This window comes from Eretmochelys imbricata, chromosome 5 (assembly GCF_965152235.1).
Source record: "Eretmochelys imbricata isolate rEreImb1 chromosome 5, rEreImb1.hap1, whole genome shotgun sequence".
Classification (NCBI taxonomy): Eukaryota; Metazoa; Chordata; order Testudines; family Cheloniidae; genus Eretmochelys; species Eretmochelys imbricata.
This window is the reverse complement of record NC_135576.1, coordinates 13,720,038-13,737,322: the sequence shown is the minus strand read 5'-3', so window position 1 is coordinate 13,737,322 and position 17,285 is coordinate 13,720,038. Positions and strand designations below refer to the sequence as shown.

General features: G+C 43.9%; 1 protein-coding gene across 2 annotated transcripts in view; it reads right to left on the bottom strand.

The window, feature by feature from the left end:
* Positions 1 to 8,059: 8,059 nt before the first annotated feature.
* Positions 8,060 to 17,285, bottom strand: part of KATNAL2 (katanin catalytic subunit A1 like 2) — a 40,927-nt gene continuing 31,701 nt past the window's right edge. For both annotated transcript variants that reach the window (XM_077816209.1, XM_077816210.1), the window contains exons 12-14: positions 10,566 to 10,728; positions 8,713 to 8,815; positions 8,060 to 8,350 (exon numbers count right to left, since the gene is read on the bottom strand). In XM_077816209.1, the coding sequence (XP_077672335.1) occupies positions 8,211 to 8,350; positions 8,713 to 8,815; positions 10,566 to 10,728 (406 nt within the window). In that variant the 3' untranslated portion in view covers positions 8,060 to 8,210. The remainder of the gene's footprint in view (positions 8,351 to 8,712; positions 8,816 to 10,565; positions 10,729 to 17,285) is intronic.

Sequence of the window (17,285 nt, the reverse complement as noted above, 5' to 3'; positions counted from 1 at the left end):
CTCCCCACCAGGACTTGAGGATTTGAAATTACTTTTGCAAACGTGGTTGAATTTAGTGACTCCTACCTAACCTCCCCCATCCTCTTTCCAAAATCCTGTGAAAGTCAAAAGCTATGTAAGATAATGGAGCCCTTCCTCGGGCAACCTGAAGGAGCTACCTCCCTTACCCAGCTAACTAATACACAGAGTGCTGAATAAATTCCCTCAGCCAACCAATCCCTGTATAGCACTGGGACAAATATAAGCCAACAGACGCTCAAGGATGTTACGTGCCATGTAAGTGTGATCCAAATACAGAACTGGTGTGAGGAGGAGGACAGACAATAGTGAGCAGAAGGAAAGAAAATGCTGTGTTTGGGAGATTTTCTAAGTGAGGATTTGAAAGATGTACCTGAGGCAGGAGTAAGGCGGGATTGTTCGCCTGAGAGGGAAGTAGGTGTGGGTATGTTGTAGCAGATCATGGGACATTTATACATATGGGCAACTACACCTGAGACCATAAAAGGGGACATCTGGAAAAAATTAACAGGGAAGGGGCATCTACTGCTAGTAAACCAGTGAGGTTTAGAGGAGAGATATAAAAGGACTGAGACATTTAAGAAGTAGTTTATTAGAAAAATATGGTTCCTAAAAGGGAATGCAGTCATTTAAAGGGCACAAGGCAATGGTTTAGCTCCAAGTTATTTTCCCATTTTCAGAATAGGAGGAAAGGTCTCCACATTCAGATCTTGGATTTCATACCCTACTCCAATACAAAGACCTGTTTAGCTCCCACTTTGGCTGTGCAATAGTAGTTAGCTACTCAAACAGCATTTCAAGGCTGTGCTCATGAATGACACTGCAGTTCCACATCTCCAAACTCCTATCCTTCACCTTTCCCACTCAAAGCCCTTGACCAGCTCACACTCACTATTGCCACTTGCATGTCTGTGCCCTTCCTGATGTTTGCCTAGTCCCTCCTCCAAACCATCCAGGACTCTGCAACAAAAATAATCTGTCATCCAGTGCTGTTGCCTCCTGGATCAAATTCAAGCCCCTTGTTTTGACTTTCAAGGCCCTTTTGGCCCCTTATCTCCTTTTCCTCTTCACTGGCCTCTGTGCTTAGTCCAAGTCCCTCCCTCCTTGACTGTTCTCTGTGTCCTTTCTCCCCCATACGGCCGTGCCTTCGTTCATGCAATCCCCTGTGACCAGAGTCCTGTTTGCCAAACCTTCACTGTCATTACATCTGTGCAAAACTTGTTTCTATGGTCCTGGACAGACAGTTTTTAAAAAAATATAGTCAATAAGTCCACCTCTGAAGACATGTGCTGTAGCATCTCTGGCAATCACATAATCCTTTCATCTTCACCCCCATCCTCCTCTTCCTGTGGTGGCATCCCCTTCTGTTGTGACTTAACTTGGACTCTGGGTAGTTACTCCATTAGGCTCTGGGCCCCCAAATGGGTAAATGTGAAGGCTACAAAGGCAGCATTATTTTGTGTCCATATTAGCCATAAGCTCTCCTCGGGGGTCAGGGGCAGGAGTAGCATGCATAGAGGTGGGTACCTTGTGGCTAAGAACTGATTGGGTTATATATGTGGTGGGGGGAGGGGGCTGGTTGTGCTAAGATATGCAGGCCATGCTCCCTAGTCTCACATGGAGAACCTGTGGAAGGGGAACTCCATGGGTTGGAACTCCCTATCTAATTGTAGCTTTTCATAGAATCATAGGACTGGAGGGGACATTGGGACGTCATCTAGTCCAGACCCCTGCACTCAAAGCAGGACTAAGTATTATCTAGACCATCCCTGACAGGTGTTTGTCTAACCTGCTCTTAAAAATTTCCAGTGATGGAGATTCCACAACCTCTCTAAGCAATTTATTCCAGTGCTTAACCACCCTGACAGGCAGTTTTTCTTAATGTCCAACCTAAACTGCCCTTGCTGCAATTTAAGCCCATTGCTTCTTGTCCTAGCCTCAGAGGTTACGAAGACCAATTCTTCTCCCTCCTCCTTGTAGCAACCTTTTATATACTTGAAAACTTATGTCCCCTCTCAGTCTTCTCTTTTCCAGACTAAACATACTCAATTTTTTCAGTCTTCCCTCATAGGTCATGTTTTTCAGACCTCTAATAATTTTTGTGGCTCTTCTCTGGAATTTCTCCAATTTGATTACATCTTTCCTGAAATGTGGTGCCCAAAACTGGACACAATACTCCAAGTTAAGGCCTAATCAGCGCAGAGTACAGCAGAAAAATTACTTCTCGTGTCTTGCTTTCAACACTCCTCCTAATACATCCCAGAATGTTTGCTTTTTTTGCAACAGTGGTATGCTGTTGACTCATATTTAGCTTGTGGTCCACTATGACCCCCCCAGATACCTTTCTACAGTACTCCTTCCTAGGCAGTCATTTCCTATTTTGTGTATGTGCAACTGATTGTTCCTTCTGAAGTGGAGTACTTTGCATTTGACCTTATAGAATTTCATCCTATTTACTTCAGACCATTTCTGCTGTTTGTCCAGATCATTTTGAATTTTAATCCTATCCTCCAAAGGACTTGCAACACCTCCCAGCTTGGTATCATCTGCAAACTTTATCAGTGTACTCTGTACATCAGGGATTGGCAACCTGTGGCTCCGGAGTCGCATGCAGCTCTTTGGCTGCCCCCTTGCGGGCAGCTGTTTTTTGAGGGGGTATGAGGTGTAGGCTCTGGCCAGGAGGCACTTACCACAGGCGGCTCCCGGCTGGTGGTGCAGCAGATTTCAGGCAGGCTGCTTGCCTTCCCTGGCCCCATGCCGCTCCTGGAAGCGGCTGGCTGCTGGCACATCTTTGCACGCCCCTCGGGGGGAGAGGGGCAGCGGGGTCTCCATGTGCTGCCCGCGTCCACAAGCACCGCCCCTGCAGCTCCCGGCTAATGGAAACTGTGAGGATGGTGCTGGGGGTGGGAGCAGTGTGCGGAGCTGCCTCCTCCCTGCCAGGGGCATGCAGAGACATACAGCAGCCAGCCACTTCTGGCGTGGGGCCAGGGCAGGCAGGCAGCCTGAACCCTGCTGCGCTGCCAGCTGGGAACCGCCTGTGGTAAGTGCCTCCCGGCCAGAGCCTGCACCTCACACCCCCTCCCACACCCCAACTCTCTGCCCCAGGTCAGAACCCCTTCCTGCACCCAAACTTCCTCCCAGGCCCCGCACCCTCTCCTGCACCCCAATCCACTGCCCCAGCCCGGAGCCCCCTCCTGTTTATATTCAAATGGCTCATTACCAAGGCAACTATTGTCTACCAATAAAACTCTTAGAATTTCTTGTGAAAAGGAAGCAGCTGTGCTCTGTCTTTATTAGTATGTTCTAATCGCCAACAGTTTGAAAAAGTCTGAAGTCAGAAATAAAACAGATCAGATAAATACCTTCAATCAAAAAGAGAAAGATAGAAGACGAACATCAAGAATTTCAAAATGATTGGACTGAGTCTTACCTTTTTATAGCGAGTTCAGCCAGACTCCCATTGTGCTATCCAACAATCAATCCAACTATCCAAACAATCTATCCAAACTATCCAGCAATAAGAAATCAAACCTAGAAAGACATTTTGAAAAGAAACCTTGGACGTTTGCTGAACCCAGCCAGCTGGTGATAAAAAGCAGTAGAGGCGCTCCGACGCAAAGAAGAGCAAACAAGATGTACGTTTGCTATATGGATGAAGGCGCCAAGCGGAACCGTTACTGCTAGTTTCGTGGCAGCTCAAGAAATCGTCAAACGAGGGAAGCCATTCACAGATGGAGAATAGGTGAAAGAATGTTTCATTAAAACATCTGAGCACCGCTTCGACTATTTTAAAAACAAAGATGAAATAATTTAGAAAATTTGAGAAATGCCATTATCTGCAAAGACTATAAAGGACAGAACTATTAAGATGGCCACAGACGTAACCAGCCAGCAGATTAGTGATGTTAGATCAGCACCAGATTTTTCTATTGCCTGCGATGAGACATGCAATGTGGATGACATTGCTCAAGTTGCCTTACTTGGCAAATACATTAATGATCAAGGTCCTCAAGAGTTGATTGTGTTATTGTCACTCAGAGGACAAACTCAGGGCGAAGATATTGCATCTGCTGTCACTGAATGTCTGAAACAAAAATATATTGACATCAACAGAATAATTTCTGTTGCTACAGATGGAGCACCGAGCATGAAGGGGACACACGAAGGTTTTGTTACTTTACTTAAAAAAAGTATGGAGCATGACGTAATTTCATTTCACTGCAAAATCCACCAGGAGGTGCTGTGTGCACACACTTTTCCAGAGGAAATCTCAAAAGGACTGGGAATGGTCATGCAGATTGTTAAAATAATGGCAAGCGCTCTCAATTATTGGCAGTTTTGCGAGCTTCTTCGAGAAGTTAACAGCCAATGTTCTGATTTTCTTGTGTATAACAAGGTAAGATGGCTTTCCAGAGGTGCGGTCCTGGTGAGGTTTGCGTCATGTCTTGAGGAAATTGAGGTGTTCCTCCAAGAAAAGGTCTTAAATATACAGCACTAACGGATCCTCACTGGCTGCAAAAATTCAGTTTTATGGTGGATTTAACTTCTCACTTAAACATGTTGAATCGGAAGCTACAGGGAAAAGGAAATACTGCAATTTTGCTTTTGGAAGAAGTTCTTTCATTTGAACGAAAGCTGTCTTTGTAAGGGACATTGAGATGGGCATGTTAGTGCATTTCCCAATAGAGAAGCAATACAAACAACCAAATGACTGTGATATTGACGTTAGGTTCCTTGCAGAAACAGTCATCAAAATGCAAGCTGCATTTGCTGACCAATTTCACGAGTTCAGAGTTTGTCATTTCTGTTGAAACCGCTTGAAGCTGACAGTTCTGCATTGAATTTTTCAGCATTTGCGGGAATCGATTGAGTGTAATTTGAACTTGAATTAGTGGACTCGCAAGACAAGGATTTATGGAATTCAAAATTGAAAGATCTTGTCACTGAACTTGAAAATCTGGAAGGCAGAAATCCACCCTGAGGCTGCAACACAAGTGGTCTGAAATGGATGACCTAAAACGGCAAGACCAGATTATATTCGACGTTTGGAGTTGTCTACCGGATATGTACAGTCAGCTGAAGAAATATGCATTTGGGCTTCTCTCAATCTTTGGTTCAACGTACTTCTGTGAACAAGTGTTCTCCAACGTGAATTTCATCAAAAACAAACTGAGGAGCCAACTGCAAGATGTTAATCTTGACTCCTCTTTGAAAATGAAAATCACGCCATATTCACCGAACATTGAGCAACTCTCTAAAGATGTCCAACAGCAGAAGTCGCATTAAAAGTATTGATGAGTAGTAATAACTTTAATATGTTCAATTATTATTAATTGATAAATTCTAACTCTACAAGTAGCTTTGCATGTGATGCCGCTCTCAAAATATTTTGGTCAAAGTCAAAAACAAAAAAATGGCTCCTCTTCTTTGGAAGGTTGCTGACCCCTGCTCTATACCATTATCTAAATCATTGATGAAGATATTGAACAGAACCAGACCCAGAACTGATCCCCGCAGGACCTCACTCGTTATACCCTTCCAGCATGACTGTGAACCACTGATAATTACTCTCTGGGAATGGTTTTCCAACAAGTTTTGCACCCACCTTACAGTAGCTTTGTGATGAAAGAATTTTGCCTCAGTTGCCTTATTAAACTTTAAACTGGAAATCTAATAAATAAGAAGCAACAGACCATAAAATTCTTCACCCTCCTTATAAAAGTGGTGCTAGCTTCACAAATATTCCTAACCCCGTACATCACCTCAGCTGTCATCCACTTACACTTCCTCTTCAGCATGTGCATCTTCCATCTTGGTAAACACCTAAAAAATCCTGGCTTCTAAAGATACCCGTTAGCAGTTTATGATCATCAAAAAAGAAAGAAAAGGAAGGATGAAAGGCTATTAGAACAGAATAAATGCTTTGTTTCACTGGAGCTCGGCTACATGTGCTAATAAGTAAGTAATAAGTAATTTAAATTAGGCTCTGATTCCTCAACAAGTAACATACTGATGAGCACTACAGCACCCTATTAAAAGCAAATGACATTGATGCTAGTTGGGTAAAAACTAACCCAAAACCAAATTGAATAGGATGGATAAAACACATCAAGACATCGATACATGAACAAATTATATCCCAGACCAAAACTTTACCAAGTTGACCATGACTACCGGGCAATAATAGATGCTGAATTTAATCCCAGATGGGGATTAAAAAAAAGTAATTTATGCTTCATTGGCAATCACACAAGTCCTTCCTAGTAAATGCCAGACTGGTTGTGATCCACTAGTTTGAGTACCAGGAGCCACTAATCTTCTCGCTATTTCTGACATAAGTTTTCTACTCTTGCTCCTCTCCCCCTAAGGGTATGTCTACACTACGAAATTAGGTCGAATTTATAGAAGTCGTTTTTTTAGAAATCGGTTTTATATATTCGAGTGTGTGTGTCCCCACAGAAAATGCTCTAAGTGCATTAAGTGCATTAACTCGGCGGAGCGCTTCCACAGGACCAAGGCTAGAGTCGACTTCCGGAGCGTTGCACTGTGGGTAGCTATCCCACAGTTCCCGCAGTCTCTGCTGCCCATTGGAATTCTGGGTTGAGATCCCAATGCCTGATGGGGCTCAAACATTGTCGCGGGTGGTTCTGGGTACATATCGTCAGGCCCCCGTTCCCTCCCTCCCTCCCTCTCTCCATGAAAGCAAGGGCAGACAATCATTTTGCGCCTTTTTTCCTGAGTTACCTGTGCAGACGCCATACCACAGCAAGCATGGAGCACGCTCAGCTCACTGTCACCGTATGTCTCCTGGGTGCTGGCAGACGCGGTACTGCATTGCTACACAGCAGCAGCAACCCATTGCCTTGTGGCAGCAGATGGTGCAATAGGACTGTTAGCCATCATCGTCATGTCTGAGGTGCTCCTGGTCACCTGTGTGAGGTCGATCAGGAGCGCCTGGGCAGACATGGGCGCAGGGACTAAATTTGGAGTGACTTGATCAAGTCATTCTCTTTAGTCCTGCAGTCAGTCCCATTGAACCATCTTATGGTGAGCAGGCAGGTGATACGGATTGCTAGCATTCCTATTGCATCATCTTCTGCCGGGCAGGCAAGAGATGAGGATGGCTAGCAGTCCTATTGTACCATCTTCTGCCGAGCAGCTATGAGAGGTGGATGGCATGCAGTCCTTCTGCACCGTTTGCTGCCAGCTAAAGATGTAAAAGATAGATGGAGTGTATCAAAACAAGAAATAGACCAGATTTGTTTTGTACTCATTTGCAAACCTGCCCCCCGCCCCCCGTCTAGGGGACTCATTCCTCTAGGTCACACTGCAGTCACTCACAGAGAAGGTGCAGCGAGGTAAATCTAGCCATGTATCAATCAGAGGCCAGACTAACCTCCTTGTTCCAGTAAGAACAATAACTTAGGTGCACCATTTCTTATTGGAACCCTCCGTGAAGTCCTGCCTGAAACACTCCTTGATGTAAAGCCACCCCCTTTGTTGATTTTAGCTCCCTGTAAGCCAACCCTGTAAGCCATGTAGTCAGTCGCCCCTCCCTGCGTCAGAGCAACGGCAAACAATCGTGCATCTGAGTTGAGAGTGCTGTCCAGAGCTGTCATAATGGAGCACTCTGGGATAGCTCCCGGAGGCCAAGACCGTCGAATAGTGTCCACAGTACCCCAAATTCGACCCGGCAAGGCCGATTTAAGCGCTAATCCACTTGTCAGGGGTGGAGTAAGGAAATCAATTTTAAGAGCCCTTTAAGTCGAAAGAAAGGGCTTCATCGTGTGGACAGGTGCAGGTTTACATCGATTTAACGCTACTAAATTCGATCTAAAGTCCTAGTGTAGACCAGGGCTAAGAAGTGAAAATCATTTGTAATGAATGAAGATTGTGCAAGACTGGTCAATTTATAAGGTTTTATGCATAAAATTAGTGCTAGAATCTTCATTGCATATTCACTGTAGACATTAATTTTCCATAAAGAATACCAATTTCTAATTATCATTGAACATGGTAAATTAAAAATGCACCTTGCAGATTTTGAAGTACAGATTCTCTTATTCAGTTTTCTGAAGAAAAAAAATTAATAATTCCTTTTCCATCATAGTTCCCTCTATCTGTAGCTGAACCCCAATCACAGATGCCGTTTTGGATAGTGGGTATCTTTGATTTCAAAGTCTAAAGCTATTTCAAACAGATTCAAAATCTCTCTGCCAGGCTGTGTACTTCTGACTTAAATTCTTTGCTGAGGGCTTGGTGTGAGCGATCACATCCAGGAAATCTGCTGTGGTGACCGTGTCCAGTCGGAGTTCGGGTAAATTACTGCTACCTGGAGAGAGAAAATTGACCAAATGCTGAAAGTGAATGAGATGCTGATCAGTGCTAAGAGGTGCTCTCTTTAAGCCAGTGCATAATGCAACATACTTAACGGTTAATACACTAAACAGAAGATTGGACATAGCAGGAGAGAAAATGATTCTTATTGTGTTCAGTGCACAGCGAATGACAGCTTCAAGAGATGACCTGAGTTTTGGAAATGTTGGCTTAATTAGGTTTTTACAAACATACAGTTTAAAACTTTTCTAAGCAAATAAGAGAGCTCCACCTACTGGTACGTGAATATATAATGCCTAGTGTTACAACGACAGATCAGCATTTCTCACATAGGATTCTCTATGAGAGCTATTGTACCTGGCTGATGATTTTCAAGAGCATTGAAGATTTTCCTCACTGGCCGCATAGCTGCTTCCTTGCAGACCAATTTAACGTCAGAACCAGAGTATCCTTCTGTCTCCTAATACAAGATCGCAATTCACAGGATTATGAATTATTGCATGTGATGGATGTGTATACTCTCATGTTACTTCATTGTTCGTTTGAATGCAGAGTTGCTGTATGCAGGTGTTAGCAAATCACGCATTTGTTTTTTCAAGGAGAGTTTTCTGCAGGTAAAATAAAGTCTTCATCTCTCTGTGTCTGTTTCCCACCCCGTCTGTCTTATCTATTTTGATTGTAAACTCATTATGGACCCGCTCCAAAGCCCACTGCAGTCAATGGGAGTCTTTTCACTGGCTTTAATGGGCTCTAGATTATGCTCTATGTTTCTGTCCAGTGCCTAGTACAATGCGCCTCTAGGCACTACTATGATACAAGCACTACCAATGGGACTGATTTTCAACATTAGGGCTGCTCTGCAAAACACCTGCGCCCAAATAACTGTTTTGCTTTCCATCTTTTGCAAATCTGAATGTGGATACTCTTATTTTGGGTTAAGAGCATCTTAATCCGAAATAAAGAGAGTCCACACACAAAAATAACAAGTGTGAAATAAAAGGATTTTGGTGCCAGTTTGTGTGTAGACAAGTCTTTAGGCACGCACAACCGCACACCACACATATGTGTATACATATACACATCTGATATTTGTGTGCATCCTATGCACTCAACCGGCAAAGCATGTGCCCAAATAACCAATTGGCACAGGCATAAAGGAATGGATGTATACAAATGTGTGTTAGCAAATGCTTGCCATTAACTTAAAAATCCTGGCCCTGTGTAATCATCTTTAAATGAAAACCCAACCATCCTGAGAGCATAGCAAGGCAGAGCTTGTACCAAGCTGTACATAATGAGGTTCTAGTTCCAGCCAGTGATTCAGCTGATAATCATGCCACATTTGGATAAGAACGGGGCTAGCTGTAACACAGGTAGCACTGTTCTGTCCAGCGTGGACAGGGCCAAAGGCTCACAAGAATCGACAGCTGGTTCTACAACCTTATGTTTGCAGTTCTAGTGCATTGTATTTGTTAAATATTAAGCATTATGTTTCAATTTCATAGACAGAATATTTTTGAAATAGAAACTGAAATATGCTGTATGTCTCTATGAACAGAACTAAACCATGGTCAGCTGAGCAAGTATTAGCTATTCTCAGCAGAGTTTATGGGTGACGACAGCCTGAATTCAGGCTCTGTAAGGAAAATATCTGAGCTCTTGGAGATTGATGCCCTGGTGAGCTTTTTCACTTTATTGATGCTCCTTCATACTGCACTAGATCCATGACAAATTCTTCCTACTCAGCAGAGTGCTGTACCATGCTCATCTCCAATATAAACCGAAAGACCCTACTGTGGTGGTAGGAAGGGCCAGAGGTATACAGTTATTGTAATTTTTTTCTGTGTTTACATCTGAAACAGTGAAAAGTTGACCCAATACTGGCATCAAAATACATCTCTGACTTCCAAGTTGAATCATGCGAAACTGGTGATGTGACCTACTGAGACAAGTTCAATACCTCCAGCTCTCACTGATGTCCCCTTGTAGGAAGAGTCCCTAAGCCTCCCATCATTCACCTTCATAATTTGAGCTTTATTCCCTTTCACCCGGCTACCATGTTTATAGATGCTACTTGTAGCATGTATAGTTCACATCTGTTTCAATGAGAGCAGAATCAGGCTCACCACATTCCCACAGTTCCCTTGCTGAAAGACTTCAGGAGTCTGAGTTACCAGTGGTGAATTGCACCCACTTTGCTGTCTTCTCACCTGACCTAGCAAGCTGTACTCCAGCTCTGTTCTCAGCTCCACTCCTCTACTGTTGCTCACAGGGGGTAGCCAGTGCTGAATCATAGCCTGTCGTGCCTCTTTATTTGGGAGGTCAACCAAAATCCTCTTCTCCAGCCGTCGCAACATGGCATAATCTAATTCCCTAAAGAAGAAGAAAATGGGGCTAAGTCTTCTCAGCAAGGTTGTGTGTTTGTACAGAAGCTGGACTTCTGAAAACTAAGCTGCTTGTTGCGGGAAGCCACTTTGCATTTTCAAAGCTACTGGTGATCCTTTCAACCTGGTTATAAAATAGTAATTCATCATCACCACCCCATATTGTTGCCAGTTAACTCTACCTGTGTGGTTCCTGACTCATGATCTAGGGACCTGGAATATGGAGTCAAGAGTTGTAGGTTCTTTTCCTGGTTCTGCTACTAGTTCACTGTCTGGCCTTGAGCAAGTCACTTCACCTCTCTATGCCTTGGTTCACCCGTTTTGTAAAATGGGGACACTACAACTCATCTCTCAGGCATGTTGTGAGGATTAACTAATTGCTCAGAGATCTTCAAATGAAAGGTGCAATAAATGCAAAAACTAGATTATAAACCCTTTGGGGCACATGCCATTTTTTTTAATGTGTTTGCACCTAGCACAAAGCAGTCCTGGTTCATGACTAGGGCTCCTAGGTGCTATGGGAATACAAATAAATAGTAATAATATTCCCCACAGGGCTGAGCATCCTTAGTAAAAGCTGCAGAGAATAGGCAAACCATTGAAAGAGAAAGGTGCCAAGGTGCTGAAAACACTAGTAGTCTCAGATTATTAAAGATGATTTGCAAAGAAAAAGACAAAAATTGATATGTGCCCCATATTGGTATTTTTGCTTCTTTGTGATGCATAAAGAAGGCCTGAAAGAGTTTTTAACTTTTAAAATATTTTATTTTCTTTCTGCTTCTTTTTTCCTAAAAAATATTAATACTGTCAAGTCTTGGTTATCCTGGAGGATTCCTTGGAAGTCTCATGTATCCTGTGTGTGAGGTTTTCCTCAGCCCTTAAGCCAAAGGCTGGGGGTGTTAATCTATTTTAAAAGACCTCTTTTCTCCTAACTGTTTTTCAAGCTTTTGAGCTTAAGTATTAACAAAAATAACCTGTCTAAATAAAAATCAATTCACATCTCAGTTAATCAGGTGTCATGTGCATATAATAATAAACCTACAAGTTCTCCAATCTTCTACTGTGTATTCCATTCCTGTAGAATTCAGGTGTTCATTTTAAAACATTTTCTAGTCCTTATGATTGCAACAAAAACCTTTTAAGTGTGAAATTGACTTAGAGGTACCTTGTTCAGTGCAAACAGCCAGACAGACTGAGTGAAACAAAAGCACTGTGAATAATTGCACATTCCTGACTCTGAACCCTAATTATAGCAACCTATATCACCACACCATATCATGCTTATCATTTTAGCAGAGACAGCAAGCTATTCCAGGATATTGGTGGAATTTGGGATTATAGGCAGGGCTTAAACAAAGCACCATGAGTTTGCTCTTCCCTTTCTGACTCCTAGCGTGAAATCGTTGCCCTGTGGAAGTAATAAGAATTTTGCCATTGACTTCAATGGAACCAGGGTCCCTTCACTGCATGTAAGATTAATACATTCATGCAAATAGCAGAATTTGGCCCTTGGTGAGCAGTGTAAATGGGATGCTATGGAATTTTGCAGTGATGTCTAGGGCACTATGTATGGAAAACACCCAGTTAAGTTACTGTGAGCTCAAAATGCTTATCTACAACAGACTTTTGACCTAACAGTGAATCCTACTTCTATCACTGTTGGAGATTGCTCATGTAATTTGTTTAATAATAAATAGCATTTCCCACTGATAAATAATTTTTTAAGGCTGTCAAGCTATTAAAAAAATTAATCGCAATTAATTGCTCTATTAAAATAGAATACCATTTATTTTAATATTTTTGGATGTTTTCTACATTTTCAAATATACTGATTTCAATTACAACACATTGTAAATAAGAAGCAGGCAGCATTATATCCCATAAATGTAAACAAACTTGTTTGTCTTAGCGATTGGCGGAACAAGAAGTAGGACTGAGTGTACTTATAGGCTCTAAAGTTTAACATTGTTACTTAACTGCACTCAAAAACAAAACAAATCTACTTTTATAAGTTGCACTTTCACGATAAAGAGATTGCACTATAGTACTTGTATGAGGTGAACTGAAAAAATACTATTTCTTTTGTATATCATTTTTACAGTGCAAATATTTGTAATCAAAAATAATATGAAGTGAGCAGTGTACACTTTGTATTCTGTGTAGTAATTGAAATAAATATATTTGAAAATGTAGAAAAATATCCAAAAATATTTAATAAATTTCAATTGGTATTCTATTGTTTAACAGTGCGATTAAAACTGCAATTAATTTTTTAAAATTGCGATTAGTTTTTTTGAGTTAATTGTGTGAGTTAACTGCAATTAATCAACAGTCCTAATTTTTTTTAAACAGGTGCCTAAATTAAGTTCCTATATCTACATTTAAGTGCTTTAACAAGTGTTCAAAAATACTTAGCACTCAACAGCTCCCATTGAAGTCACTGGGAGCAGTAGTACTCAGCACCTTAGAAAGAACCGATCAGGTTCACGAGTGTTGTTAGATGTGCTTGCAGGCAAAGACTGAGTAAACACAAATTGAAAAAAAAATACCCAGCCAATTCAGATCTTAAAGAAGAGCTGGGAAATTCATTCAAATACACTGGAGCACCTCTTCTCGAGGCCTGATAAATAAATAAGAGAACTTTAAAAATCAATGCATATTTTTATTGAGACTTGTTGCCAGTTTGAGTTATATTTATTGTATATGACTAACAGCGAGCCAACAGATAACTAGGCCTTAAGTGGTGCCTAGGCCTTGCATATTTCTTTTGCTCAGGGGTGAATTTCACCCACCACAAGGACTTTTTTGGAACAGACACCAAAGCCGAAAGAGAAATCTTGTGTCTCCTCCCCACCCGCCCATACCAATGCATTGCCTCACAAGGGACGTACTTGGCTAGGAATTTAAAATGGATTTCTATGCAAACTCACATTTAATTCTCTCTTACTCGGACATGTCTGTCTGACCACCATAAGGGGTTTATGTCACCTACCTCAAGCTGAGTTTATCTGAGAAATGTTTATGAAACAAAGAAAGGAGTCACATATGCTGGGATGCCTCCTCAGCCGGGTGCTCTCTCATGTTGTGACTTAGTTTTGGAAAGTCAATGGTCCACATCTAGCGTGAGGAAGCAGAGCTGTGGACGCTAGAAATCCTGTTGGTGCAGATCCTCAGCTGGTGTAAGTTATCATAGCTCTACTGAATACAATTTACACCAGGTGGGGATCTGCCCCTTGACCTGCAATGACAGTCCTTTAGCCTGGCTACATCTAGGTTCTCAAGTAAATGCCTAGCGTCCAAGCCTGCATTTAGGATAAGTCCTCACTGCAGAATTAACTCACGTTCTTATTTGGGTGTTGCTCCTAACCCCTCTCCACACGGGCAAATCTCTCAGCTGTGTGAGGTGGTGCTTTCACCCATGCTAGCTGGCCCAGTAGGCTAAAGCCCGATTGCCACTTTCACTTTGGACTGGTAACATTTTGTGGTGGGGCAGATATCCCCTGCCCAGTCAACAAGAGATTAAAGAACTCCTGGGGTCACAATCAGCCCCAACCCCTGCTGCACCTGTGCAGCTTGTCAGGCCTGGGGGAGGGCCCTTCAAAGGGAGGAACTCAGGCCAGTGCGGGAGGCAGTCTGAAAGAAGCAAACCTAGAGCACTGCCAGCCTGAGCCCTCTGAGATCAGACACGCTGGCATATGCCCTCATGTTTGAAATCCACATAGGGACCATCCCTCAAAGAAGAACGATCTTTCTTCATGTTTGGAATGTGTTATGTCCCCTGGATTGGGTGGAATTGCTAAGAGAGCCAGCCAGAGGGCCAGCCCCAGAGCCAGACCAGGGGCCTGCTGTTGCCTAGGGAATGATGTATGAGGTCAGTAAGGTGCCTGTGTTCATCCCAAGGGGGTGATGTTCAGACATAACCTTTGACATGCCCACTTTGCAGTGAGGATGCAGGCCAAACCACCGGACTGTCAATGGTCCTATAATTTCCCCGTGTGTCCCGAAGAAAAGACAAGTTCTGAATTCTCCCACAATTCAGTGGGAAAGAATCGTAAAGCGCCTCAGCTTACTGCATCACAGAGAACCATGGGATATGCCCCCAGACGTCCCAGTGACACACATTGAGGGCATGGGTTGCAGCACCACGCAGGGCACAGTAACTCAGGTATGGCTGGTCTCACCTGGACTAGGCTAACCTGGGTGTTCAGACCAGGTTGCTGATCACCAGTTACTTCTGCAGAGAAGCCACACCCATAGAGTCTCAAAATATGTTCCACAGTCTGTGCAGAACAGTTGGCTGACAGCAGAACATCTAGCCACAGCATTTCCAACTAGACGTAGGGTATGTCGACACTATGAAATTAGGTTGAATTTATAGAAGTCGATTTTTTAGAAAGCAATTTTATACAGTCGATAGTGCATTAGCGTGGACACACACACAAAGTGCATTAAGTTGGCGGAGTGCATCCACAGTACCGAGGCTACTGTCGACTTTCGGAGCGTTGCACTGTGGGTAGCTATCCCACAGTTCCCGCAGTCTCTGCCACCCATTGGAATTCTGGGTTAAGCTCCCAATGCTTGATGGGGCAAAAACATTGCTGCGGGTGGTTTTGGGTACATGTCATCAGTCGCCCCTCCCTCCGTGAAAGTAATGGCATACAATCATTTTGTGCCTTTTTTCCGTGCAGGCGCCATACTGCTTTCAGCAGCAGGTGCAGTAGGTCTGCAAACCATTGTCGTTATCCACTGCTTCCGCTGCAGCTCTGCTCTCATGCTCTCCTGATGCTAGGAATCCACCTCGCAGGTCCTCTATATGACCGTCATCATCTACCGCTTCTGCTGGCACTCTGCTCTCCTGGTGGTCTTGCAGGGCCGCTTCTGCTACAACTCTGCTCAGCTGCTCGTCTCGCCATACCACGGCAAGCGTGCAGCCCGCTAGCTGTTGTGTCCTGGCAGCAGATGGTGCAGTAGGTCTGCAAAACTGGTCATCCAACCACCGCTTCCCCTGCAACTCTGCTCTCCTGCAGATGCCATACCATGGCGAGCATGGAGCCCCCTCAGATCACCGTGGCAGTTATGAGCATTGTAAACACCTCGCACCTTATCATGCAGTATATGCAAAACCAGAACCTGCAGGTGAGGAGGCAATGGCAGCACGGTGACAAGAGTGATGAGGGCATGGACACAGACTTCTTTGAAAGCACAGGCCCTGGCAATTTGGCCATCCTGGTAGGAATGGGGCAGGCTCGTGCTGTGGAACGCCGATTCTGGGCCCATGAAACAAGCATTGACTGGTGGGACCACACAGTGTTGCGGGTCTGGCATGATTCCCAGTGGCTGCGAAACTTTCGCATGTGTAAGGGCACTTTCATGGAACTTGGTGACTTGCTTTCCCCTGCCCTGAAGCGCAAGAATACCAGTATGAGAACAGCCCTCACAGTTCACAAGCGAGTGGCAATAGCCCTCTGGAAGCTTGCAATGCCACACAGCTACCGGTCAGTCAGGAATCAATTTGGAGTGGGCAAATCTACTGTGGGGGCTGTTGTGCTCCAAGTAGCCAACGCAATCACTGAGCTGCTGCTATCAAAGGTAATGACTCTGGGAAATGTGCAGGTCATAGTGGATGGCTTTGCTGCAATGGGATTCTCTAACTGTGGTGGGGCGATAGACGGAACACATATCCTTATCTTGGGACTGGACCACCCAGGCAGCCAGTACATAAACCAAAAGTGGTACTTTTCAACGGTGCTGCAGGCACTGGTGGATCACAAGGGTGGTTTCACCAACATCAACGTGGGATGGCCAGGAAAGGTACATGACGTTCGCATCTTCAGGAACTCTGGTCTGTATGAACAGCTGCAGCAAGGGACTTACTTCCCAGACCAGAAAATTACTGTTGGGGATGTTGAAACGCCTATAGTGATCCTTGGGGACCCAGCCTACCCCTTAATGCCATGGCTCATGAAGCCATACACAGGCACCCTGTACAGCAGTCAGAAGCCGTTCAACTATAGGCTGAGCAAGTGCAGAATGGTGGTAGAATGTGCATTTGGACATCTAAAAGTGCACTGGTGCAGTTTACTGACTCGGTTAGACCTCAGCGAAACCAATATTCCCACTGTTATTACTGCTTGCTGTGTGCTCTACAATATCTGTGAGAGTAAGGGGGAAAACATTTATGGTGGAGTGGGAAGTTGAGGCAAATCACCTGGCCACTGATTACGTGCAGCCAGACATTAGGGCAGTTAAAAAAGCACAGCAGGGCATGCTGCACATCAGAGAAGCTTTGAAAACCAGTTTCATGGCTGACCAGGCTACGGTGTGACAGTTCTGTTTGTTTCTCCTTGATGAAAACCCGGCCACTTGCTTCACTCTACTTCCCTGTAAGCCAACTGCCCTCCCCTCCCCCCTTCAATCACCGCTTGCAGAGGCAATAAAGTCATTGTTATTTCAAATTAATGCATTCTTTATTAATTCATCACACAAATAGGGGGATAACTACCAAGGCAGCCCAGGAGGGGTGGGGAAAGAGGGAAGGACAAGGCC